At 41.2% G+C, this 27620-nt stretch overlaps 3 protein-coding genes across 9 annotated transcripts in view; 1 reads left to right on the plus strand and 2 right to left on the minus strand.

Annotated features, from left to right (window-relative positions):
• TATDN1 (TatD DNase domain containing 1) overlaps positions 1-1985 on the plus strand; it is a 44230-nt gene extending 42245 nt beyond the window's left edge. For all 7 annotated transcript variants that reach the window (XM_047783289.1, XM_047783290.1, XM_047783291.1 and 4 more), the window contains one exon: positions 1788-1985. In XM_047783289.1, the coding sequence (XP_047639245.1) occupies positions 1788-1890 (103 nt within the window). In that variant the 3' untranslated portion in view covers positions 1891-1985. The remainder of the gene's footprint in view (positions 1-1787) is intronic.
• On the minus strand, positions 954-23851 carry RNF139 (ring finger protein 139). Its single transcript, XM_047783285.1, has 2 exons — positions 23281-23851; positions 954-4642 (listed from the first exon to the last, which is right to left on the minus strand). Exons 1-2 carry the CDS (start codon positions 23459-23461, stop codon positions 2826-2828), a joined length of 1998 nt encoding a protein of 665 aa, XP_047639241.1. The 5' UTR covers positions 23462-23851; the 3' UTR covers positions 954-2825.
• TRMT12 (tRNA methyltransferase 12 homolog) overlaps positions 4584-27620 on the minus strand; it is a 34482-nt gene continuing 11445 nt past the window's right edge. The window contains exon 2 of the mRNA XM_047783288.1: positions 4584-4642. The gene's annotated coding sequence lies outside the window, so the exon portion shown is untranslated. The remainder of the gene's footprint in view (positions 4643-27620) is intronic.

The raw sequence follows: 27620 nt of genomic DNA on the forward strand, positions 1-27620 counted from the left end.
GTGTAGGCCAGCAGCTACAGCTCCAACTCAACCCCTAGCCTGGGAACCTCCATATGCCACGGGGGTGGCCCTAGGAAAGGCAAAAAGACAAAAAAAAAAGTGTAATCCAGGATGGCAGTGCTGTTACAGAGGTACGAACCCATAACTAGGACTACAGGACAGAGCAGCAGAGGGAAAAGAGGACGCTTAACTACTGTGGCATTTCAACTGTATACTGAGTTGAACTGGGAGTTAGGTAAGAGCCAAACAAACACGTTGAGCAATGGCTTTCTGGGGAAGGGCTCGGACAATGACTTCAGTGTGGCAGAAAGTAGGATGCACGATAGGGAAGGTACAGTGAGGCCAGAGGGTGGGGACTCTCAAATGATACTTTTAGGAAGTTTAAATTTTATCAAGACCCAAAGGGTTTTAAGCTGTTAACTGGTATCAGTGTGGAGAAAGGACTGGAAGGGAGGTTGGTAGCGGGAATCATATTGATTTCTCAGTATTGTCTATTTCTAATTCCAAGTAATTAATAGAGGAAAAATCTGCAATATACTAAGAAAATTGGGTCTTTAGCCTGTTAACAGATTTGTTTTTAGCATATTTTAACTGTAAGATAAAAATGTTGCATAGTCAGTTAATACATCTATTAAACAAGGCTTCTGTTACTATAAGAGAATTTAAAAGTTCCAGTTAAATCTCTGTCCCTAATTCCTTTAGGTGTTCATATTTAAGAAACCCATAGGAGTTCCCAGCAGTAACAAGCCCGACTAGGATCCATGAGGATATGGGTTCAATCCCTGGCCTCGATCAGTGCGTTAAAGAACCAGCATTGCTGTGAGCTGTGGTGCAGGCCAGCAGCTGTAGCTCCAATTGGACCCCTAGCCTGGGAACTTCCATATGCCGAGGGTGTGGCCCTAAAAAGCAAAAAACAAACAAAAAAACAAAAAACCAGAATGGGAACAAAAAGCTTAAGACAAAGAATATCAGAACATTTAATTTTGATTTTGACCTAATTCAAGTATAACAAATATTCTGTCTACATACAATATAAAACACTACTGATAACTATCGTTATTCTAGGCAAAGAAACCTTGAGGCGGGGGAATACAGGAAGAGAAAGTGCCTTTTCTCCTCCCCACTTGCTAATCACCATACATTGTTCCAAGTAAATGTAAACAACGTCTAACTTCCTTTGCTGTCACTGTGCTGGTGATGACGCAGCAATTTCAGTTGTCCTTTACGACCAGTGCTCTTAGCTGTGGCTTTCAAACTTTGTTATCCCCACAATACCACGCTGTGACTCAGTACACACAAGCATATATAAAAATAAAACCCAAACTAAAATGAAACAGCACTTCCCTTACAGTGTGCTTTTCCTTTTATTTTTTTAAAAGCGCATCATGACCCACTAACACGTAATGACCCACAGTTTAAAAGGACTCCTCGTTTCCACTGGTTAATTCCATAATTATGGTACACATATGAGCTGGTTTTAGAATTCATTTCAACCTGGTTCCTGGCTCTAGTTTATATGCAAGACTCTCACATTTGTCTCTGATTGCTCTGTTTTAAATATCCTAGCAGTTTAAAAAGTTTTCAGCATCATCAATGGATGGGAATGTAAATTGGTACGGCCACGATGGAAAACAGTATGAGGTTTCTCAAAAAGCATATGATAATACCTGTAAGTAAGTTAAAGGTGCTAAGACAGTATCTTCCTCTATGTGGAAAAAGAGAATTAAATGTCTTTAAAACAGAACATGTGCTTAGAAATTTAACCATCCATTTTTGCTTTCTTTTAGTCAAATACTGGAGATAATGTCAGCAGTAAGGGATGAAGATCCGCTGGAACTAGCCAATACCCTATATAACAACACCATTAAAATCTTTTTTCCTGATATATAATTGGCATGCCTCCCCCAGTTTTCCATCACGTATGTAAAATTTCTTGGTAAAACTTAAAATGTTTCAATAAAGGAATTCTCTGGGAGCTGTCTAAAGAGGTGCTGTATCACTGCATAACCACCCATGAAGTCTGATCAGAATTTTTTAGTCACTTAATGTCTTAGTTTAAAACAATGAAAACCCCCAAGAATTTCATTTTGTAATCTCTTCAAAAGTTTGAAAGGACAATTAAAATATGTCAATGCTGCAAACACAGAATGGCTAACAGATTTATATAATGATTTTTACATCAAAATTAAAACACATTCTGGCTTCTACCAAAGTTTAGTTGATATAAGCCTATTTTTCAATAAGCCTGTTTTTCAACTCTCACACAATCTCTGAATCATGACTTTCAAACCCAGCTCAACTTTCAAACCGACTCTCAAACTTCAAAAAAGTGTCTGAATCACTTCTGGCAGCCTATTTTTTTCCCTTAATTTTGAAACACTCTACAAACAGCATTTGTCCTCTGGTCCAAATTATTTCCTTGATTACCTCCAATTTCCATTTTCATTCTCTTCCACCCATTTTAAAGAAAAACTAGGGTTCAGAATTAGATACATTACATCTTTCATTGAGGAATCTTTGGCACAGTTGACGCACCATATTCATTACATCTATTAAAAAGCTATTTGTTCAAATTTGTCATAAAAACGTGAAAACATTTTATTCTATGTACAATAATGTACACAAATTTAAATAGGTCACCAAAGAGACCAGAAGTAATTAAAGAGGTATATTTACAGTAGCACATCACAGTAAACGGAAAACCATTCACAGATTCAACATTGATACTGTTTTTGTGCTTGGTTACACACTGAAGTGAAGCATATTACTCCATTTTGGATGAACTGAATTTTAAACAAATACCTCAATGATTAGTAAATGCTATTTTAATCAGTATCATCATTAATCAGTTCTTCAGTCGCTGTGCCTGTGTGCTGAATCACGCCATTTCTTTCTCTCTGAGCATCATCGTCACAATCCATACTGTCATCTTCGTTCAATTCCCTGTCAGGTTCAGCAGCAGCTTCTCCTACAGCTTCCTCTGGATTTTCATTGGGTGCAATAAATCCATTGTTATTAGATATATTTGAATTATCCTTGACATCATCTTCAATGTACACTTTTTGATGGCACATTGGACAGGTATCTTGAATGTACAACCATTTCCGAAGGCAAAGTGCATGGAAGTAATGATTACAGGGTGTGATGCGAGCAGATGTGGTAAACTCATGATAGCAGATTGCACAAACATCATCTATTTCTTGTAGGCGGCTCCCTTTTAGTTCAGGAAGTGAATTGATTTTCTTTACAGCAGTTCTCCGATTCATGAATGTCTTCCAGCCATTTTTTGCTTGTAAGTAGATATTAAAATATGCATGTAAGCACATCATACAAGCCCGAATCTTACTTCCTGATTCAAACATCATAGTATAAGCCCCATTTCCAAACATTACTACTCCGAATATAAATTCAATAATATTGCCTGTTGAACGAACGTAGTAGACATAATCATCCAGCTTTTCCCAGAGGACATTATAGTAGCCATCAATCATGAATAACGTATAAACAGTGAGGGAAACAATTACTTTTAAGCAGAGTTCCACACAAAAGGCTGTAACTGCAAACAACCATGTATTTAGTGCATAGTGATGCCAAAGAACATAACTGAGTAAAACAGGCAGAATAAACAGGCAAGCAGAAACAAAGAGCACAGGAAAATGTCTACGAAAAGATGACACATGAGAGGCACTGAGAGACATTAATACAGGGTCTGTCATTCCATGGATGAAATGCAGGACTGCAGTTAATAAAAGGCACATGTTTCTACTTAAGCGAATAAGTCTCTCTTCCGGTCTTAGCCCACTTAAACCAGTCTGAAGAGCCAAAATAAAAAATAAAACAGGTGCCACAAAGCCAAGCCGCCTGTCATCTTCTTCAGTTGAGCCAATAAAGGCCAATATTCCAAGGCCCAAATAATGGGCTATTGAGGAAATTACAGCACTCATGCCCAGTACAGTGAGTGTAGAATCACATCCACTAATTATAAGATTGCAAATGAGGTCCCAGAAATCATCCCAAGAAATAAAGAAGGACTCAGTTTCATTTGCCATCCTTAAAATGTACATTAATACTGTCGCCTGAGCTGTAATTCTGGTTAGCCAAAAGGCTCGAAGGACATCTGGGAAGCGAATCCTCTTCCACGTGTCCTCCATTAGTAACTGTAATCCATAAATTCGGTACATGTGCCTCACTAAGAGATAAACGTATCTTGTGGAATAATAAAACCACTTAAGTTTCACAGCCAAGACAAGCACTGTATTTAATGTGAGAATCAAGGAAGAAGTAAAAACTAAAGTCTCCCGGATATGTAATGGTAGCTCTGTGATTAAGCCTATTACAGGAACCAAGAGATCCAGAATAATTAACTGTGAATAGACGGAATGAATTTGGAGTAGTGTAATGTATCCGATTCCAAATGTTAGCTGTAGAACGATGAGTGCCATCCATAGTGAGGGTCCTTTTCGAGGCAGCAGCTCAATTCCAAAAGCTGACGTGTTGTAGGCACCATAGAAGTCAATGTGCAAAGCAGCATAATAATTTACCAACACTGAAGTCGCAGCTAATAGAAAGGCTGAGCTGTACATGTAAAATTTGAAAAGTGATCGCTGTGACAAGATCAGAACAATACTGGATACAAGTATACCTAAAAAAAGAAAGAAAAGTCATTCAAATAAAACACTGTTAAAGAATGTTTTTCTACTAACATGATATTCCTTTCATTAGGAAATATAAACATTTTCAAACTAATGAACAGAAAGCCTCAAGACAAGTTAGGCCTCCGAGTTCCTGTCGTGGCTCAGTGGTTAACACATCTGACTAGGAACCATGAGGTTGCAGGTTCGATCCCTGGCCTTGCTCAGTGAGTTAAGGATCCGGCGTTGCTGTGAGCTGTGGTGTAGGTCAGAGACGTGGCTCGGATCCCGAGTTGCTGTGGCTGTGGTGTAGACCGGCAGCTACAGCTCCCATTAGACCCCTAGCCTGGGAACCTCCATATGCCATGGGAGCGGCTCAAGAAATGGCAAAAAGACAAAAAAAAAAAAAGAAAGAAGAAAAAAAAGACAAGTTAGGCCTAAAAGCCAATAAAGGTTTTGTAAAGTCCAAGTTCAACAGGAGAAACCAAACTTACTAGCCTTAAAAATCTTGCCTCTATTTTCTAACTTCCAAAATAATTCAAGCAGTCTGTATATCCAGACACACCAAATCACTTAACTTTCTTCAAGGTGAGTTTGTCACGATACATACAGTTTAACAAGTTTTTTGTTTGTTTCAATGGTCACACCTATGACATATGGGAGTTCCCAGGCTAGGAGTCGAATCAGAGATACAGCTGCCAGCCTACACCACAGCCACAGCCACATCAGATTCAAGCCATATCTGTGACCTATGCTGCTGCTTATGGCAATGCCAGATCCTTAACAAGTTCTAAACTTGAAAGAACAAGAATTCCCATCATGGCGCAGTGGTTAATGAATCTGACTAGGAACCATGAGGCTGTGGGTTTGATCCCTGGCCTTGCTCAGTGGGTTGAGGATCCGAGGTTGCCATGAGCTGTGGTGTAGGTCACAGATGCGGCTCAGATCCCACATTGCTGTGGCTCTGGCGTAGGCCAGTAGCTACAGCTCCAATTAGACCCCTCACCTGGGAACCTCCATGTGCCTCGGAAATGGCCCTAAAAAAGGCAAAAAGAGGAGTTCCCGTCGTGGCGCAGTGGTTAACGAATCTGACTAGGAACCATGAGGTTGCGGGTTCGGTCCCTGCCCTTGCTCAGTGGGTTAACGATCCGGGGTTGCCGTGAGCTGTGGTGTAGGTTGTAGACGTGGCTCAGATCCCGAGTTGCTGTGGCTCTGGCGTGGGCCAATGGCTACAGCTCCGATTGGACCCCTAGCCTGGGAATCTCCATATGCCGCGGAAGCAGCCCAAGAAATAGCAAAAAGACCAAAAAAAAAAAAAGAACAAGTACTTTTATAATTTCATAATCATTAAAAATATTTAAGGTAATTCCATTTTAAAAAACAAGAATTGAAAGTAACCAAAATGAGGAGCTCCCATTGTGGCTCAACGGGTTAAGAACGCAACATAGTCTCCATGAGGATGTGAGTTCAATCCCTGGCCTCACACAATGGATTAAAGATCCAGCATTGCCGCAAGCTCCAGCAGAGGTCACAGCTGCAGCTCGAATCTAGCACTGCTATGGTTGTGGCACAGGCCTCAGCCACAACTCCTATTCAACTCCTAGCCCAGGAACTTCCTTCCATATGCTGCAGGTATGAGTGTAAAAAGAAAAAAACAAAACAAAAAAACCCACAAAAAAAACAGAATGGAAAACATTTGTTCCTATTAAATCTGAGACTGCTGATGGGATTAAGATGGCAGAGTAGAAGCACTGGAGCTTACCTTCTCAAAAACAACAAAATTACAATCAACTGCTGAACAACCTTCAACAAAACAGCGTGCAAACTATCAAAAAAGATATTCTACTCCAAAAGACAAAAGAGGAGGCAACATCAGACAGGAGGGGTGATTACGTGATACAAGCAACCCCACACCGGCTGGGTGGGGAGCCCACAGACTAGAAAGTAATTATCGGAGTTCCCGTCATCATTGCGCGGTGGAAATGAATCCAACTAGGAACCATGAGGCTGTGGGTTCAATCCCTGGCCTCGCTCAGTGGGTTAAGGATCCGGTGTTGCTGTGAGCTGTGGTGTAGGTGGCAGATGTGGCTCGGATCTGGCCTGGATGTGGCGTAGGCCAATGGCTGCAGCTCGGATTAGACCCCTAGCCTGGGAACCTCCATATGCTGTGGATGCAGCCCTAAAAAGAAAAAAAGAAAAAGAAAAGAAAGTAATTATCACAGAGGCTCACCCATGGAAGTAAGAGTTCTGAGCCCCACATGAGGTTCCCACACCTGAGGCTCTGGCATTATGAGGAGGAGCCCCAGGAGCATCTGACATTGAGGGCCAGTGGGGCTTGTGCACAGGAGCTCCACAGTACTGGGGGAAACAGAAAATCCACTCTGGAAAGGCCCACACAAGCTTTCATGTGCATTGGGCCTTAGAGCAAAGCAGAGACTCCACAGGAGAGAATTATGACTCAGATAAGGGAACAAGAAAAAAAAAAAAAAAAAAAAACAGAAAAATAGCTAAGTGATCTGGAGATTACTAACCTCCATGAGAAAGACTTTAGACTAATGACAGTAAAGATGAGTCAAGATCTTGGAAATAAACTGAAGGCAAAGATTGATAAATTTACAAGAAAAACCGAGCAAAGAAATGGAAGCATTAAGAATTAAGCAAGCAGAAATGCAAAATACAATAACTGAAATAAAAAATTCACTAGAAGCAACTAACAGCAGAATACTGGAGGCAAAAGAATGAATAAGTGAGGTGGAAGACAGACTAGTGGAAATCACAACATGGAACAGAAAAGAGAAAAAAGACTGAAAAGAAATGAAGACAGTCTAAGAGAACTCTGGGACAATGTTAAACACACCAACATCCATATTGTAGGGGTGCCAGAATGAGGAGAGAAAGAGAGGGCCAGAGAAAATATTTGCAGAGATAATAGACGAAAACTTCTCTAACACAGGAATCACTCACTCAAATCCAGAAAGCACAATGACTACCATATAAAATAAACCCAAGGAGAAGCACCCCAAGACGCATATTAATCAAAATGACCAAAATTAAAGACAATGAGAAAATACTGAAAGCATCTAGGGAAAAGAAACAAATAACATTCAAGGGAACCCTGATAAGGTTTATTGGCTGATTTTTCAACAGAAACTCTGCAGGCCAGAAGAGAGTGGCATGATATACTTACAGTGATTAAAGGAAAAAAAAAACAAAAAACAAAAAACAACCAAGATTACTCTACCCAGCAAAGCTCTCATTTAGATTTGAAGGAGAAATCAAAAGCTTTACAGACAAGCAAAAGCTAAGAGAATTCAGCACCACTAAACCAGCTTTACAACAAATAATAAAGGAGGCAAGCTTAGGTGGAAAAGAAAAGGCCGCAACTAGAAACAAAAATATTACAAATGACAAGGCTCACCAGTAAAGGCATACATACAGTAAAGGTAGGAAATCATACACACTCAAACATGCTACCAAAACTAGAAATCATAATCACAAACCAAAAGCCTACAATAGATACACACACAAACAAGAAAAAGCAATCCAAACACACTAAAGATGTCATCAAACCACAAAACAAGCAAACAAGAAAAAAGACCAACAAAAACAAATCCAAAACAGTTAATAAAATGGCACTAAGAACATACATATCAATAATTACCTTAAATGTAAATGGACTAAATGCTCCAACCAAGACATAGACTGGCTGAATGGATACACAAACAAGACCCATATACATGCTGTATTCAAGAGACCCACTTCAGTTCTAGGGACGCATACAAATTGAAAGTGAGAGATGGAAGAAAATATTCCATGCAAGTGAAATCAAAAGGAAACTGGAGTAGCAATACTTGTATGAGACAAAAATAGACCTTAAAGGAAAGAATATTATGAGAGACAAGGACATTACATAATGATCAAAGCATCAATCCAAGAAGAAGATATAACAATTGTAAATATATATGCACCCAACATAGGATGACCTCAATATATAAGGCAACTGCTAACAACCTTAAAAGGAGAAACTGACAATAACACAATAACACTGGGTACTTTACCACTTACAGCAATGGACAGATCATCCAAACAGAAAATCAACAAGGAAACACAGGCCTTAAATGATGCATTAGGCCTGATGGACTTAACAGATATTTATCGAAAATTTCATCCCCAAACAGCAGAATACACATTCTTCTCAAGTGAACATGGAACATTCTCTTGGATAGATCACATTCTGGGCCACAAATTAAGTCTCAGTAAACTTAAGTGAAATCATACCAAGCATCTTTTCTGACCACAACACTATACGACTGGAAATCAACAAGAAAAAAAAAAAAAAAAGAACTGCAAAAAAACACAAACGTGCAGACAAAACATGCTCTTAAATAACCAATGGATCACTGAAGAGGAAATTTAAAAAAAAAGAGGAAATTTAAAAAATACCTAAACAGAGATGACAACAAAGACACAATAATCCAAAACCTGCTATGGTATGCAGCAGTTCTAAGAGGGACATTTACAGCAATACAAACCTTCCTCAGGAAACAAGAAAAATCTCAAATAACTTAACTTTACACCTAAAGCAACTAGAGAGAGAAGAGACAAAGCCCAAAGGTAGCAGAAGGAAAGAAATCATAAACATCAGAGCTGAAATAAATGAAACAGAAACAAAGAAAACCACAGCAAAGATCAATGAAACTAAAAACTGGTTCTTTGAAAAGATCAACAAAATTGATAAATTCTTAGCCAGACTCATCAAGAAAAAAAGAGGACTCAAATCAATAAAATTAGAAATGAAAAAGTTAAACAAACATCACAGAAATACAAAGGATCATAAGAGACTACCACAAGCAACTATATGCCAATAAAATGGACAACCTAGGAAAGTACAATCTTCCAAGACAAAATAGAAAAGACAAGCGGGCCTATCACAAGTACTGAAATTGAAACTTGTGATTAAACTTGTGATTAAAAAACTTCCAACAAGCAAAAAAGTCCAGGACCAGATGGCATCACAGGTGAATTCCATCAAAAACTTAGAGAAGAGTTAACACCTATTCTTCTGAAACTATTCCGAAAAACTGCAGAGGAAGGAACACTCCCAAACTCATTCTATGAGACCATCATCACCCTGATATCAAAACCAGACAAAGATACCACAAAAAGAAAAGAAAAGAAAAGAGATGGAGTTCCCGTCGTGGCGCAGTGGTTAACGAATCCGACTAGGAACCATGAGGTTGCGGGTTCGGTCCCTGTCCTTGCTCGGTGGGTTAACGATCCGGTGTTGCCGTGAACTGTGGTTTAGGTTGCAGACGCGGCTCGGATCCCGAGTTGCTGTGGCTCTGTCGTAGGCCGGTGGCTACAGCTCCGATTGAACCCCTAGCCTGGGAACCTCCATATGCTATTTCTTGGAGCGGCCCAAGAAATAGCAACAACAATAACAACAACAACAACAAAAAAAGACAAAAGACAAAAAAAAAAAAAGAAAAGAGAAAAGAAAAGAACCGGCCAATATCACTGATGAACATACATGCAAAAATCCTCAACAAAACAGTAGCAAACCAAATCCAGCAATATATTAAAAGGGTCTTATACCATGATCAAGTGGGATTTATCCCAGGGATGCAAAGATTATTCAATATGCGCAAATCAATCAGTGTGACACACCACATTAACAAACTGAAGAATAAGAAACAAGTGATCCTCTCAATAGATACAAAAAAGCTTTTTACAAAATCCAACACCCATTTCTGACTAAAAAAAAGAAAAACCAAAAAAACCCTCCAGAAAGTGGGCACAGAGGGAACCTAACTCAACATAATAAAGGCCATATATGACAAACCCACAGCTAACATTCTCAATGGTGAAAAGCTGCAAGAATTCCCACTGACATCAGGAACAAGACAAGGATGTCCACTCTTACCACCACTATTCAACATAGTTTTGGAAGTCCTAGCCACAGCAATCAGAGGAGAAAGGAAATAAAAGGAATTCAAGTTGGAAAAGAAAAAGTAAAACTATCACTATGTGCAGATGACATGATACTATACCTAGAAAACCCTAAAGATGCTACCAGAAAACTGTTAGAGCTTATCAATGAATTTGGTAAAGCTGCAGGATACAAAATTAATACACAGAAATTGACTGCACTTCTAACAATGAGAAATCTGAAAGAGTAAATTAGGGAAACAATCCCATTTGCCACCACATCAAAAAGAATGAAATACCTAGGAATAAACCTACCTAAAGAGACAAAAAATCTGTACTCTGAAAACTTTAAGATGCTGATGAAAGAAATAAAAGATAACACAAACAGATGTAAAGATATACCATGCTCTTGGATTGCAAGAATCAACATTGTCAAAATGACTATACTATCCAAGGCAATCTACAGATTCAATGCAATCCCTATAAAATTACCAATGGCATTTTCCACAGGACTAGAACAAAATATTTTAAAGTTAATTTGGAAGCACAAAGACCCAGACTAGCTAAAACCATCCTAAGAAAAATGGAGCTGGAACAATCAGGCTCCCTGGCCTCTGATTATACTACAAAGCTACAGTCATCAAAACAGTATGGTATTGGCACAAAAACAGAAATATACATTAGTGGAACAGCACAGAAAGCCCAGAATTAAACCCACACACCTACAATCAACTAATCTATGACAAAGGAGGCAAGAATATACAACAGAGAAAAGATAGTCCCCTCAATAAGTGGTTCTGGGAAAACTGGACAGCCACATGGAAAAGAATGAAATTAGAACACTTTCTAACACCATGCACAAAAATAAACTCAAAATAGATTAAAGACCTAAATATAAGACCGGACACTATAAAACTCTTAGAGGAAAACATAGACTGAACATTCTCTGAGATAAATCTACGGCGATTATCTTCTCAGATCCACCTCCTAGAGTAATGACAATAAAAATAAAAGTAAACAAAGAGGACCTAATTAAACTTAAAAGTTTCTGCACAGCAAAGGAAACCCTAGAAAAAACAAAAAGACAACCCACAGAATAGGAGAAAATATTTGCAAATGAAGCAACTGACAAGAGATTAATTTCCAAAATACCTAAACACCTCCTGCAGCCCAACACACACACACACAAAAACAAAAAACCCAATCCCATCAAAAAATGGGCAAACGATCTAAACAGACAATTCTCCAAAGAAGACATATAAATGGCCAAAAAAAATATTAAAAATGCTCAATATCACTAATTATTAGAGAAATGCAAATTAAAACTACTATGAGGTATCACTGTACACCAGCCAGAATGGCCATCATCAAAAAGTCTGCAAACAATGCTGGAGAGGGTGTGGACAAAAGGGAACCCTATTACACTGTTGGTGGGATTTTAAATTGGTGCAACTACTATGGAAAACCATACGGAGATTCCTCAAAAAACTAAGAAGAGAATTACCATATGATCCAGCAATGCCACTCCTGGGCACCTATCCAGAGAAAACCGTGATTCAAAAAGATACATGTACCCCAATTCATTACAGCACTATACCAATAGCCAAGACATGGTAGCAGCCTAAATGTCCATTGACAGAGGAGTGGATAAAGATGTGGTACATATACACAACAGAATATTACTCAGCCATAAAAAGGAATGAAATAATGGCATTTTTAGCAACATGGATGGACCTAGAAATTATCATCTAAGTGAAATTAGACAGTGAGACACAAACATTATATGCTATCACTTATATGTGAAGTCTAAAAAAAAGGATACAATGAATTTCTTTGTAGAACAGAAACTGACTCAGACTTTGAAAAACTTACGGTCTTTGAAGGAGGACAGGTTGCAGAGGGATGGGCTGGGGGTTTGGGAGAGAAATGTAAAACTGGGTTGTGATGATGGTTGTATACCTAAAATATAATGAAATTCATTTAGTTAAAAAAAAAAATCTGAGATTTAAGTGCTGCACCTGTGGCATATGGAGGTTTCCAGGCTAGGGGTCGAATCAGAGCTGCAGCTGCCAGCCTATACCACAGCAACATAGGATCCAAGCCACATCTTCAACCTACACCACAGCTCATGGAAATGCAGGATGCCCAACCCTCTGAGCAAGGCCAGGGATTGAGCCTGCATCCTCGTGGATACTGATCGGGTTCATTTCTGCTGAGCCACAACGAGAACTTTCTGAGATTTCTTTTTCTTAAAGGTATTCTTTAGGAAATCAAGTTTAAGTTTTACACATACTCCCTAAATCCTCCTTTTACTCAGTGAACTCCTGCAGGCTCTTATTTTTCCTGCTCCTTAAATTTGAGTATTCTCCCATGGGTCCAAATTCACTTTTTTTCCCTACATACTTTCCTACAGATAGATATCAGACATGTCCTCCTCCAAGTTTCCCTTTTCCTATATGTTTGAATCTTTTTCTTCAAATAGTCAATCCTTTTTCTTGTTCTTCAAATTACAAAAGCAACATTCAGGAAACCAAAACATGTTTTAATAAATCTTCCCCCTCCCCACCCCATAAGTAACCAGTGTATAGTCTGATGGACATCCAGCACCATCTTTCTGTGTGGTCTGATAAGGTTTCAACTATGGAAACCACATCCAAATATTCACCTATTTTCACTTCTACGTTACAATTTCAACACTCAAAATTTTTTAAACCTAACTTGCCTCAAACCGCTGTTCCTTGGGATTTCCAATTTCAGATGGAGGTACCATTCTTAATTCTCTTAACACTACCTCTAGGCCAGCATTCTCAAACTCTGATAATTAGTGGCAAATTCTACTAACACCTATACCTCCCTTTTTTCAGTGACACCAACCTTAATACTCTGTCTCTAAAAACTCATCTTGTTCAAATCCATCTACAAGCCATCACAAACTGCCTTTTTTCATGTCTCTGCTCAAAATGCTGCAGCAGCCCTAAAATTACTACCAATTAAAACTACACTTTGTCCTAACATTCAAGAACCCAATTTGCTTTAAAGTAATACTCCTCCCAGCACACACACCAACACTCCAGGATTTCTTTCCCAAGCATACCCCTTCTTCTCTGCCATAACTGCAGCTGTGTTTACATTTTTTTCTCTTTGCTTGGCAGGATGGCTCCATCAACTTCCCAAATCCCTGAATGTGCAAATCCTGCCCATCTTACAGAACCACTTTTTCTGATAGTGACTGTTCCTTTAGCGTATCTACAGAACTTGGGGAAATAACCTAATACTCATATACTACCTGATATTGCAGTTTTTAGCTATCTGAGTAGATATCATCTACCCTATTATTTGTCCTGATACAAGCGAGGATCCTACCTTTTCCATCTATGGATCCAGAAATATTTTATAGAAAATAAATGCAATTAGTATTCATTGGGAAAACAAACATTTCTATAGAATTCTGAGTTATATTTTTTACAGCAAAACTACAACCCCCTTAGAAAATAAAATCTATGAAAAAAAGATACAGCTGAGAAATCAGACCTTGGAGTATAGAAAAAGTGATAAACTCCAAATTAAACATTCTTCTAGCCACCTGATTTCAGCATATAATCAAAACTAATACTGTGTATTACAATAGAGACATTTCACAATCCATTGCACTTAAAAGGGCTAAGTTCTTCTAAGTGACGACTTTGCCCATGAAGTTGAATTTTATCCTGTGCCAACATGTCAGGTCACTTTGAAAAGAAAAGGAAATAATCACCCAGAAGATACATCAACCTCTGCACAAGAACCACTTGACTACCTGAGCAAGTGGGCCACTAATAATCTCCCTAAGACCTAACAGCTGGGAATGGGTCATTTCAGTAGAAAATGGGTTTTGGAGCAGGATTATAAACACTTTTGTTGAAGGTAACAGGAAATGGAATTAACTCATGCCATATGCAATATTACTTTCTCTATAAAGGAAAACAAAAGTATTTTTTTCCTGAGGCAAACTTTAAACTGATCTCATAAAATGAGCCAAACAAACCAAAATAACTTTTCTTTTTACTGCCACTTTTTTTTTCCCCCCAGGGCTGCACCTACAGCATATGGAGGTTCCCAGGCTGGGGGTCAAACTGGAGCCACAGTTGCTGGTCTATACCACAGCTACAGCAACCTGGGATCCAAGCTACATCTGTGACCTACACCGCAGCTCTCAGCAAAGCTGAATCCTTAACCCACTGTGTGAGGCCAGGGATCAAACCCATATCCTCATGGATGCTAGTTGGGTTCTTAACTGGCTGAGCCACAATGGGAACTCCTGTGCCACTTTTAATAGGGGAGAAACTCAACCAGTGATTGTAATTATTTTTAACTTGCTAGTCACAAGGTGGTAAATTAATCATTACCTGTGAATATTCATGAACTTTGCTGTAATTTATAACCAGATCTTTTTATTCTAATATCTTTTTCCCTTGGAGCTTATTATTTTTCCTTTTCTTTTTTTTTTAGGGCTGCACCCAAAGCACATGGAGGTTCTCAGGCTGGGGTCTAATCAGAGATACAGCTGCTGGCCTACGCCACAACCACAGCCATGCCAGATCCGAGCCACATCTGCAACCTACACCACAACTGCTCACCGCAACGCCAAATCCATCACCCACTGAGCAAGGCCACGGATCAAATCTGCGACCTCGTGGTTCCTAGTCAGATTCGTTTTTGCTGCACCACGATGGGAACTCCTGAATCTTATTTTTAAGATTAAGTAATAATTTGGATTTTAGAAATACTTCTGGGAAAAAAGTACCACTGTTTGTATAAATGTAAAATGTACTAAAAGAAAAAAGAATGAGACAAATAATGCAGTGAGACTACAATCTCAAAGTTTGAGATGTCTCCTAAAAAGTAATAGTCCAATGCTACTCTTCTTTTTTTTTTGGTTGCACCCACAGCATGTGGATGTTCCCAGGCCAGGGATCGAACCTGCACCACAGCAGCAACAAGAGCTACCATAGTGACACCACCAGATACTTAACCTGCTGAGCCACAAGGGAATTCCATAATACTATTTTTTGATTAAAATTATGCCCCAAGATTCAAAAATGACCAAACATTTCAAGAATAGTATTAAATTATTTTAATTCCTACACAAAGTTTGCACATATATGAGGTTCTTACATTTTTCTTTTATACTCATGTTCCTGTGAGTGGAATGTAGAAACAGCTCTTGTTTCACAGGGAAAAAAGTCAACTTTCCAAGTAACAAGTTTCGAAAAATAATATTATCTCGTGGGAGGTGCTATCAATAACATCAAAGTTTCGTTGCATTTTCACAACTTTTTTTTTTGTCTTTTTGCTATTTCTTTGGGCCGCTCCCGCGGCATATGGAGGTTCCCAGGCTAGGGGTCCAATCGGAGCTGTAGCCACCGGCCTACGCCAGAGCCACAGCAACTCGGGATCCGAGCCGCGTCTGCAACCTACACCACAGCTCACGGCAACGCCGGATCGTTAACCCACTGAGCAGGGGCAGGGACCGAACCCGCAACCTCATGGTTCCTAGTCGGATTCGTTAACCACTGCGCCACGACGGGAACTCCCATTTTCACAACTTTGGACATGAAACTCTTGTTATTAACCTGTAGGCCTAAGAAAATTAAGCCCACAGATAGTGTTTCTCAGGATTTAAGAGTGACCGCCAATCTAAATGCTGCTTTATGTAAGAAAAATCACCTTGGGACACTGGCAAATAGAATTAACTGAAATCACAATTCAGGGATCCAATTTTCCAGTGATTACAGAGTTTCACTAAAGTTCTCAAGGTAGGAAAAGAAGCAGGTATCAAAATCAATTTAGGAGTTCTGAAGATGTCTATGGACTCATTAAAGAGTTCAGAGCCTCTTTTTTTTTTTTTTCCCTTTGGCTTTTTAGGGCCACACCTGTGACATACGGAGGGTCCCAGACTAGGGGTCGAATTGGAGCTGCAGCTGCCAGCCTATAGCACAGCCACAGCAATGTGGGATCTGAGCCATGTCGGCGACCTATATCACAGCTCACGGCCAACGCCAGATCCTTAACCCACTGAGCGAGGCCGAGAATCGAACCCGAATCTTCAAGGATCCTAGTCAGGTATGTGCACCGCTGAGCCATGAAGGGAACTCCCAGAGAATTCTCAATTTGGATTACCAAAAATGAGCAAACAGAAACAAGCAAGCAAAACAAAAAACACCATGCATTTTACACAAGTGTTTAATTCTTTCATGCGTAAAGTCCAGTCACACCCTTAGCCTTTTCTGAAAGTTTGGTGCTAAAAATCAGAAGGAATTAAGGCATAACACAACGCCCAGTTACCTTAAATACTTTTAAAATATAAACTAAAGCAAGATGTGGAAAAACACTTCAATGTCTGACAAATTAAAGATTTAACAGCACAGAAATAAATGCTCTATCCTACCCCTGAGGGAATCCTATGCAATGAAATGTAGGAAAAGTAAATAAAATATCTTGAAACATTAATTTGTTAAGGGTACTTGACAAACTATAGCATAAAAATTTTTCTATCAAACTCTTACTTTGGGCTAAAAAAAGGAAAAGGGTATTCTAGGTTTTTTATTAATAAGATAAAACTCAAAGTTTGCTTTTGGAGTTCCCGTTGTGGTGCAGTGGTTAACGAGTCCAACTAGGAACCTTGAGGTTTCAGGTTCGATCCCTGGCCCTGCTCAGTGAGTTAAGGATCTGGCGTTGCCGTGAGCTGTGGTGTAGGCTGCAGACGCGGCTTGGATCCCGCATTGCTGAGGCTGTGGCATAGGCTGGTGGCTACAGCTCGGGTTAGACCCCTAGCCTGGGAACCTCCATGTGCCTCAGGAACAGGCCTAGAAAAGGCAAAAGAGAAAGACAAAAACAAGAACAAAAAACTCAAAGTTTGCTTTTAAACTAAACAGCAACAAGTTTGTTTTTATTAAAAAGAAATACACGAACTTTTTTTTTAAGTCTAACTCTAAGGTATTAAATAAAGAACAACCAAGTTCTGCATAAAAAGACACACATTCATAGATATTCTTTTTTTCCTTCTTACTCAAAAGGGAACTCATACAAAACTGGAAGGTTTTAGGGGAGTTCCTGTTGTGGCGCAGTGGTTAATGAATCTGACTAGGAACCATGAGGTTGCAGGTTCAATCCTAGCCTGGGAACCTCCATATGCCACGGGAGCGGCCCTAGAAAAGGCAAAAAGATTTAAAAAAAAAAAAAAAACCAAAAACCTGGTTTTTGGTTTTTTGTTTTTTATATATAATGATTTTTTTTCATTATAGTTGGTAAAACTGGAGTTTTGTTAACCTTTTCAAAAATTTTCATTTTTGATTTTTCATCAAAGGCAGCTTCTGATTTATTGATCATTCATCTTTCTTCCTCTGTTGCTCATTTACTTATGGAGTTGTTTTTCTTGTTGCATTGCAGCCATTTAAATAATATTCTGACAACAGAGTCTTTGTAGTTACCTGTAATACTAGTATCTTCTCCAGATATGCGGCTGCTTTTTTAACTTTTTTTTTTTTTTTTAATGGCCACACCCACAGCATATGGAAGGCCAGGGATTGAACCCGCAACTCTGCAGCAAAACTGAGCTGTCACAGTTGGACTTTTAACCCACTGTGCCATGGTGGGGAACTCTTTTCACTTTTTTGATGCTGCCTTTTAACAGAAGTGTTTAATTTTTTTTTCCTTTTTAGGACCAGACCCTTGGCACATGGAAGTTCCCAGACTAGGGGTCAAATTAGAGCTACAGCTGCCGGCCTACACCACAGCCACGTGTGATCTGAGCCGTGTCTCTGACCTATATCACAGTTCACAGCAACATCAGATCCCCAACGCACTGATGGAGGCCAAAGATCAAACTTACATCCTTGTTGATACTAGTCGGATTTGTTTCCGCTGTGCCACAACAGGAACTCCCCAGAAGTGTTTAATTTTAATATTGTTGAACTTCAATACTTTATATTTTGCTTTTATATATTTTTAAGGAATTCTTCCTTTAAGGGAAATGCTTTTCATATTTAGATATTAATCCACTTAGAACTATTCGTATATACGATGTCAGGTAGGGATCCAGTATAATTTTTCCCATATGAATAACTAAATAACCACTAATTGAAGTACCCTTACTTCAATTCTATCTGTGAAACACATCATTTCTCTATATGGGTGGTCTGTTTCTGGGCTTTCCACTCTGTGCTATTTACTGTTCTATTTGTCCATCTCAGTAGTTCTCAATTGGAAGAGGATTTTGCACACCCTACCCCACACCCTAGTCATTTGGCAATATCTAGAGACATTTCTGGCAGTCACAACTAGCGAAAGGGGAGTGCTTCTGTATCTAATGGGTATAAACAGGAATACTACTAAAAGTTGTACAATTCACGTAACAGCCACAATCATCCTCGCTCAAGAATTATCCCATCCAAAGTGTTAAAGGTATCTCTGCTGAGAATCCCTAGGCTATCCCAATGCAGTCTTAGTTAATTACTTTACAGGTTTTTTGAGTTCTTTCTACAGCACCAAAACACTGTCTTATTCAACAACTTCACTGCATGGCTGAAACATACAATAAACAGATTCCCCTATTTATAAACATTTAATTAACAATTTGTTTTTATCACCAACAATGCTGCAATGAATATCCCTGCCTACAGTTTTTGCACAACTATATCTTTAAGCCAAATTCTTAGACCTGGAATTATGAGTCAAAAGGTATAATGATGAATTTTAGTTGAGAAAGCCAAATGACTTTACATAGAGGAGCCCACCAAAACTGTTTAATTTCATCTATTTCCCCATACCTTTGCCAAACTGGTTTTTATTCAAACTTTTAACTCTTCACCAATCACATAAGTGAAATTCTGTTTTACCTGCATTTCTTTAATTATAAACAAGACTAATTTTTGTCTTGGTTACTGACCATACGCATTTACGGTGAAATTTTTTCCTGCAGTATACATTTTTCTTACTAACAGAGTAAAACATATACTAGGACTTCAACCTCAAATGATGCAAATATTTTCCCTTGTATGTGTCATTTTTAGGAATCTTTTTAAAAAAATTTGTCATAAAGGAGTTTTTCATTTTTATGTACTCAAATTTATCAAAATTTCCCTGTAACTTCTAAATTTTCTTTTATGTTTAGAAAGGCCTTTCCACTTCAGTGAATTATCATTATATGGAGCGATAGTATTAAAACAAACTCCTACGCTTGCATTTTCCGCCTTGGATTTAGATTTGCTAATCAGCATTATGCTGCACTGGGTTGCATTTCATTTGACATTTAACACCTCCTAAGAATAACTTAACTTAATATTCTTAAATATATATATTGTGATATGGGTGGTTTTTTTTGGCTTTTTAGGACCGCACCTGCGGCATATGGAGGTTTCCAAGCTTGGGGTCTAATCGGAGCTGTAGCCGCAGGCCTTTGCAAGAGCCACAGAAACACCACATCCAAGCCACGTCTGCAACCTACACCACAGCTGAGGGCAATGCCAGATCCTTCCCGCACTGAGGCGGCCAGGGATCAAACCCGCAACCTCATGGTTCCTAGTCAGATTTGTGCCACGAAGGGAACTCCTGTGATGTGGATCTTAATGTGATCTCCAAGTTGAGATGCTTTGCATTCTGATCTGCTGAAAATCTCCTATTACTCTAATACCAAATAAAAGCATAGTGATAGTTTTTTTTGTAGAGATAGAATAAATTCTTCAGACACTATATAAAATTGGATGAAGAGATTTTCATTTTTACAATTCTGTTTTAATGAAAAAGATGAGACTGACAAATTTTGAGATTTATAGACTTATAAACAGAAGTACAGAGAGGTTTACAATTTTTTTTTTTTTTTTTGCCTTTCTTGAGCCACCCCCATGGCACATGGAGGTTCCCAGGCTAGGGGTCGAATCGGAGCTGTAGCCAGCGGCCTACGCCAGAGCCACGGCAATGCGGGACCCGAGCCGCGTCTGCGACCCACACCACAGCTCATGGCAACGCCGGATCGTTAACCCACTGAGCAAGGGCAGGGATCGAACCCGCAACCTCATGGTTCCTAGTCGGATTTGTTAACCACTGCGCCACGACGGGAATTCCTAAAATATTTTTTTAAAAGCCACTGTATTTACTAATAGCTAACAATTAAATGACCTTTACTGGATTCAGGTACTGTTTGTTCCAAGAGCATACATCCTGTTTATTGCCCTTAACACCCTAAAAGAGAGATACATCGTTATGGTCCATCTTTAAAAAGGTAAAGATAAGAAAAGGGACACAGGTGTTTCCACTGTGGTACAGTGGGTTAAGAATCTGACTGCGGTGGATTGGGTCACTGAAGAGGCCTGGGTTCAATCCACCCACCCCACCCCCGCCCCTCCATCCAGGTGTGGTCATTTAAAAAAAAAGAAAAAAGGGAGGCACAGAGCAGATAAGTAACTTGCCTGAGGTCACATTCTTCTTTAACCTATCAAATAAACTTCTATGATTTACTACAAAAATAAGCGTGGATATAGTACAAGGAAAATACCAGATTACTTTATTCACTCTCGACTAAAAAAGACTTAAAATATTCCTTTAAAGCTCCCTAGCCTGAAGCTTAACTCTGAGAGCACTGCATTAAAGCACCTGGGCCCAAGGGGGCTCTCAGAGGTTCTGCAGTTACATGCCATAAGCACATGAAAGGCAGGGCTACACTCCTGGCAGAGTAATAACCCAGCCTCAAACCCCCACTCCCCAACTCTACTACTCCACCATGACCTCCTCCCTCCTCTCAAAGCAGAAGTGGGGGATGCTCCTTCTCCCACCCTTAAGTCCATGTTACTTTTGGCTTTAGTGCCCCCAAACAACACTTGGTTATCCTAAATTTCATAAAGTTTCCTAGAAGTCTTTTAGCTTCCAATGTCTTACTAGCAAGCTTTCTCCTGATGTGGGGTTGAGGAACAGAAACAACCATCTTCTCCACTTTTCTGTCTCCCCATCCCAGAAATCAGCACAGGTCCTGACTGCAATGTCCTCCAATTAATGTGGCTAGATGTGGGGGGAGGGGCTGGCAAGTCTATCGGGCTGGCTCAGCTGGGACCACCTTTCTATAATGAGATAAGTAACTGCCTGTTAATTTATGATCGTGATGAGTGACTTCTGGCGGGAATAAAATGCCTTCCCAACAGGTCCCCATTCTTATTAATTTCATTGTTAACATTATTTAACCTTACTTTTGCCCAGAATTAAGCAAAATATATAAAACGTGTGAAGTACCAACATTAAAGCTAATGTTTTTTAATCTGACGTATAATTGACACACAGCATTAGTCTCAGGTGTACAACACAATGACTCACTATTTGTATACACTGGAAATCACAAAGCTTCATTTCTGCCACACATAATGAGGGCATTACACTTTTTCAGCCTTAAGTAGGAATGGCTGGGATTAAGTACCCGGTAGGGTACGGAGAACTCCTGTGCTAAAGAACATCATGTCCATCCACATCTGCTAATATGCGATCAGCAGATGATCATTACGATACCATTCTGTATCTGGACTGCAGCTGTGCTGAAGAGGAAAATGAATGAGGACTGATGTCAGAAGACTTAAAGCTAGGCTCTGGCAACCAAATACTTACAGTGTATCAAAGGCAAAACACAACCTCTAGGACCCTAAGTTCCCTCATTTGTAAACTACCACCAGCCACCCTTCTTTGAGGGATTTTTGTAGTTTGGGTTAGATAACACTAGTGAAAACGCACTGCAAAAGTATCAAACAAAGGCAAAGTGCTGCTATTTACTAAAAGCAAAGCTCAACATTACCACACTTTCTTTTAAAAGGAGGAAAAAACCTGCAACAGATGGCTCCCAATTCAGAAAGGCCTGGTAAGGATCTCACCAGCAGCTCATCCTAGCAACACTTCAAAAGCACTACCCCACTAAAAGCTGACACAAGAATTACCTCATCAACAAAATTCGCCAAGTTTCAATTACTTAAAAAATTCTAAGCATAAACGTTTCTCACTCTGGGAGTGCAAATGAAGATAGGGAGGGAAGTATAAGATGTTTTTAACATTCCATTCGTACACAACGAAGACAGTGGTTTTCAGAAGTGTCATCACTTTCTAGCCACGTTTTTATAACCGTTCTCAGTATCTTCCCTATTCGCGGGAAATTTTAGGACTCATTATAAGTACTGCCTTCTTCACGAGGATTTTTGGTAATGGTTTCAAGGTCTGACATTCGAAACCTTGTCTCCTCCGTTTGGATGTCATTTAAATGGCAACATAAGAGTACTCTGCATTTTGGAAAGCGGGAAACTGAGGCCCAGGCTTTGGCTCGACGAGCCCAAGGTCACGCACTGCGAGACGGGGCAAAAACAGTTGCTGTTTTTCCAAAGCTGTCGCATAGGACGCGGTAAACCAGTACTCATTTCCCAAGAGAAACAGCAGGCTCAGAGCCGCACGCTCACACATCGATGTTTTCTCCCAGCCCTTAGAGGCAAAAATGAACAGGAGGCTGAGTCGCTGGGAGGACTGCTCCGCTGTCAAGTCTGAGACAAATGTCATCTCCTCCCCCGGCTTGCAAAGACGCCCCCCCGGGGGGTGGGGGGGGGGGCTGGTGTATGTACATACACACATACACACACTCTGCGCGCGGCCACCCGCCCGCTCCCTGCAGCACGTCTCGGCCCAGCGGGCAGTCTCCGGACGCAGGCTCCCCAGTCCCCCTTACCAAAGAGCCGGAGAAAGACCTGGAGCCCGAAGCAAAACCGGCTTTGGCTGGAATCGTAGTAGGAGTTGAAGATGGCGTCGATGATGTAAAGGCAGGGCACCCGGAGCGCCACTTCGAGCGCCGCCCAGACCTGCTGATGGGCCATCCGCACCTGCTGCTGCGGGGGCCCCACCGCCGCCATGAGCCGCTGCCACACCGGGGCTGGGCGGGCCCGGCAGGGCCGCGTGGGGCAGGGCCCGGGACGCCGGCTGGGGGCGGAGGCGGGCGACTCCGCCCCCGCCCTCCCTCCTCTCGAGTCTTTCTCACGGCCCGCCCCGCCGCCCGCTCGCGTCTCTCGAGCTGGAGCAGGCGGCGGAGGCGGCGGCTGAGGCTGCGGCGGCGGCTTCCGGGAGGCCTCTGGGTGTCGGTGTTTCCGGCCGGCTATCGCCTGGCTCCTCCCCCCTCCACCGCCTCCCCCGCCCGCGGAGCCACCATCTTGACCTCGCCCGCCTGCCTCTGCCGTTGTTGCTGTTGCCAGGCCGGGAAGCTGCGCTCGCGGTTACGCGAGACCGCGGAGCCCGCGCGCCGACGTCGCGTCATAATCCGGCGCTTGGAACGCTCCCCATTCGGTCATCACGCTCGGCGTACCAGACGTCCCTGAGCGTTGCCGCGGTTCCCGCCCACCTCCACGGCCGCGCCGTCGTCACGGCTTTGGGCGCCACCTGTTGGCGCGGACGCTCTTCTGCAGCCGCGCCCTCCGGCCTCAGAGTGGCCGCATCACCCACGGCGGTGAAGGCTCAGTGAGGGATTGTGCCGTGGGAGGGAATTACTAGTCGCTCTACTAGAGACCATTAAACGTCCCGTAAACATGATATAGAGCTGCTAGGAAGGAGGAAAAACAAAGGGCGCCGAACGTCAGACCTACCCCACCCCACCCAAAGGCGGGATCCGAGCTGCTGACTCTTCGGGGAAGATGCTGCAAGGCCGTTTGGGGACCTGTTGGAGGCATCGCCGCATGCGCAGTGCTGAGTGGCTGCTGTTTTGGGTTAGGCTGGGTGCGGTAGGCATTACCAAGGAAAATAGCCCTCGCATCCCTCTGCGCATCAACTTTCCTGCTTCCTACCCGATTGGTTACAACTGCGGACACTTGCTGGCCACATTTTACTAATATCAAGGGCCACTGTAACTTAAGGGCAAGAATTCTGGCCTCTTTGTTTCTAACCTTTGAGGTATGCACGCCCAGGCAGTCCGTTCTTTCTCAGGGCAGAAGAAGCCATTCTTTTTTGTAGGGAATCAGAACATGCCACCCCAAAGTATGCCACTTTGACATGATTATGTTTGAGTTGAAGACAGCTGAGAAACAAACAAAAAACTCTCCACCTCAGCACTTAACCGTCCTCCCATTTGCCTAAAAAGCGAACATAAGTTTCCATTTTGTAACGGTGACTCCCTTTCCTTTACCAAAAGGAAACTTGTAGACTCAGTCACAAGTCTTACCAATCCTTATCTTTATTAGTTTCCCCCACATACTTATCTTACACAAGTTTGCGACCCCTAAAAGCCTAAACTCATTTTCCTTTGTCTTATCACTTCTCTACAATGCACTGTTCTTTGTTAAGAAGCTTTATAAGCCCCAAATTGTAGCCACCTGAGTTGTCGATCACTTAGTTTCTCCAAGCATATTATACACCGGAGAAACTTGTTATTCTCCTGTTAATCTCTTTTGTTGGTTTAGTTTTAGGGTCCCAGCAACAAACCTGGAAAGGAAAAGATCTAAATTTGTTGCCTATCCATGTAATTAATATAACCTGGATATCCTTTATGTTCCTTAGCCAGCAGGAGTGTAAGTTAGGTCAGAGTCTTAATTATAAACCAAGACAGATTAAGGGGGATAGGAGTACCCGTCCTGGCACAGCAGAGAAGAAACTGACTAGGAACCATGAGGTTATGGGTTTGATCCCTGGCCTCGCTCAGTGGGTTAAGGATGAGTGGGTTGCCATGAGCTGTGGTTGTAGGTTGCAGAGGCTGCTTGGATCTGGTGTTGCTGTGGCTGTGGTGTAAGCCAGCAGCTACAGCTCTGATTGGACCCTAGCCTGGGAACCTCCATATGCAGCAGGTGTGGCCCTCAAAAAGCCAAAAAAGAAAAAAAAAAGAAAAAAAAAGGAAAGAAAGAAATAAAAAAGATTAAGGGGGATAAAATAGTTAAAACCTGGCTCACTTGGGCTCCTAGCCCAAACTGCACTGGCAGTCCAGTTTATACCAAGGCTTTATATGGGTGATTATCCTGTCAATTAAGAACCCTCCAGAGGGGAGGATTATAAAACTCCAACAACACCCCTTTTCTCTTGGTAGAGGTATGTGTGATAGAATGGCTGATCTCATACCCCAACTTCTTACTCATTTCCTGTGTTTAACCTTGTGCTGTTATCCCCCACTAATAATGGCTGCCACGTGTAGTGAGTGCTTAATGTGTACTAGGCTACTGTGTACTATGCTAAGGGTTTTACATTTTACTGAAATCTGTCATCAGCCTCATTTTAGTAGGTGGTATTACCTGTTTTAGAGGAGGAAACTGAGGCTTAAATAAGTTATCGGGGTCACGAAGTAAGTGGTGGGTGGCAGCCAGTATGGCCATAGATAGTAAGACTTGAACCCAGGTACCACCTGAAGCTTAAAACTTCACCCACAATCTACAACCAAATCTTATCCATCCTTTCTTAGCCATCTCTTGTACCCCCCTCCTATTGTCACTGTCACTATCCCAACCCAAGATCCTACTGTAGCTTGCCTGATTTACTGCGTCATGATCACTTTTTCTATTCTGGCTTAATTCTGTTGGCTTACTTTTCCTAAACAGCCCATCTGGGGAATAACCTAAAATTCCCAAAGGAAAACAAACTTGGTAAAATGAAAAGACTATGAAGACTTACAAAGAGAACCTCAGAGATGTAAATAAGCTTCTCACCCCACCTACTAGCAATTTAAAGCAAAATGAGCAACACTACTATGGAGAAAAGTTTCCATAAAGACTAATCCCAAACAGGAGTGTGGAAGAGGAGACGGAAAGTAAGGACAATTATAATATGATCATGCAAAATGGAGAGTAAAACAGTTCATGGGCTTTCCTACAATTTTTATTTTAAAAGTTAAATGTAGTAAACAAATAAAAAGCTTTTTACAATGAACAAATGCTCCAGTCCTTACTGTTTTAATGGTTTTTGACCTTAATTTGATGTGCAAATTTTATTAGTACAATAATTTTTTTTTTTTTTTTTTTTTGCCATTTCTGGGGCCATTCCTGGCATATGGAGGTTCCCAGGCTAGGGGTCTAATGGGAGCTGTAGCTGACAGCCTGCGCCAAAGCCACAGCAACTCGGGATCCAGCCATGTGTGCGACCTATACCACAGCTCACGGCAACACCAGATCCTTAACCAGCTGAGCAAGGTCAGGGATCGAACCCACAACCTCATGGTTCCCAGTCAGATTTGTTAACCACTGAGCCACAACAGGAACTCCCCACCCCGCAAGTATAAGAATTTCTAATTAGGAGCTCCCATCGTGGCACAGCGGAAAGGAACCATGAGGTTTTGGGTTCGATCCCTGGTCTTGCTCAGTGGGTTAAAGATCCGGTGTTGCCGTGAGCTAAGGTGCAGGTCGCAGACACGGCTCAGATCTGGTGATGCTGTGGTGTAGGCTGGCAACTGTAGCTCCAATTAGACCCCTAGACTGGGAACCTCCATATACCGCAGGTGCAGCCCTAAAATGCAAAAAAAAAAAAAAAAAAGGAATTTCTAATTAAAACTAAATTCTATCTTGGGCCCAGAACTTTCAGTGGTGGCACAGTCATTCTTATCTTCCTCACATACAACTTCAAGCAAGTCTCTTAAACTCACTAGCTCTCACTTCCCCCATCTATAAAATGAAGGTTTGAATAACATCCTAGCAAGTATTTTAAAATGCTGCCTTAAAACTGTATTAATGAGGTACATTTTAAAATGCTTGTAGGGGAGTTCTCGTCGTGGCGCAGTGGTTAACGAATCCGACTAGGAACCATGAGGTTGCGGGTTCGGTCCCTGCCCTTGCTCAGTGGGTTAACGATCCGGCGTTGCCGTGAGCTGTGGTGTAGGTTGCAGACGCGGCTCGGATCCTGCGTTGCTGTGGCTCTGGCGTAGGCCGGTGGCTACAGCTCCGATTTGACCCCTAGCCTGGGAACCTCCATGTGCCGTGGGAGCGGCCCAAGAAATAGCAAAAAGACAAAAAATAAATAAATAAATAAAATGCTTGTAGGAATTTTTAGATAAAAGACAGCTTTCAAAGAAATAGCTGCAATTCACTGAATCTCATCTCTTTGGCTTCTGCA

The sequence above is a fragment of the Phacochoerus africanus genome, chromosome 6 (genome assembly GCF_016906955.1).
Source record: "Phacochoerus africanus isolate WHEZ1 chromosome 6, ROS_Pafr_v1, whole genome shotgun sequence".
In the NCBI taxonomy this organism is placed as follows: domain Eukaryota; kingdom Metazoa; phylum Chordata; class Mammalia; order Artiodactyla; family Suidae; genus Phacochoerus; species Phacochoerus africanus.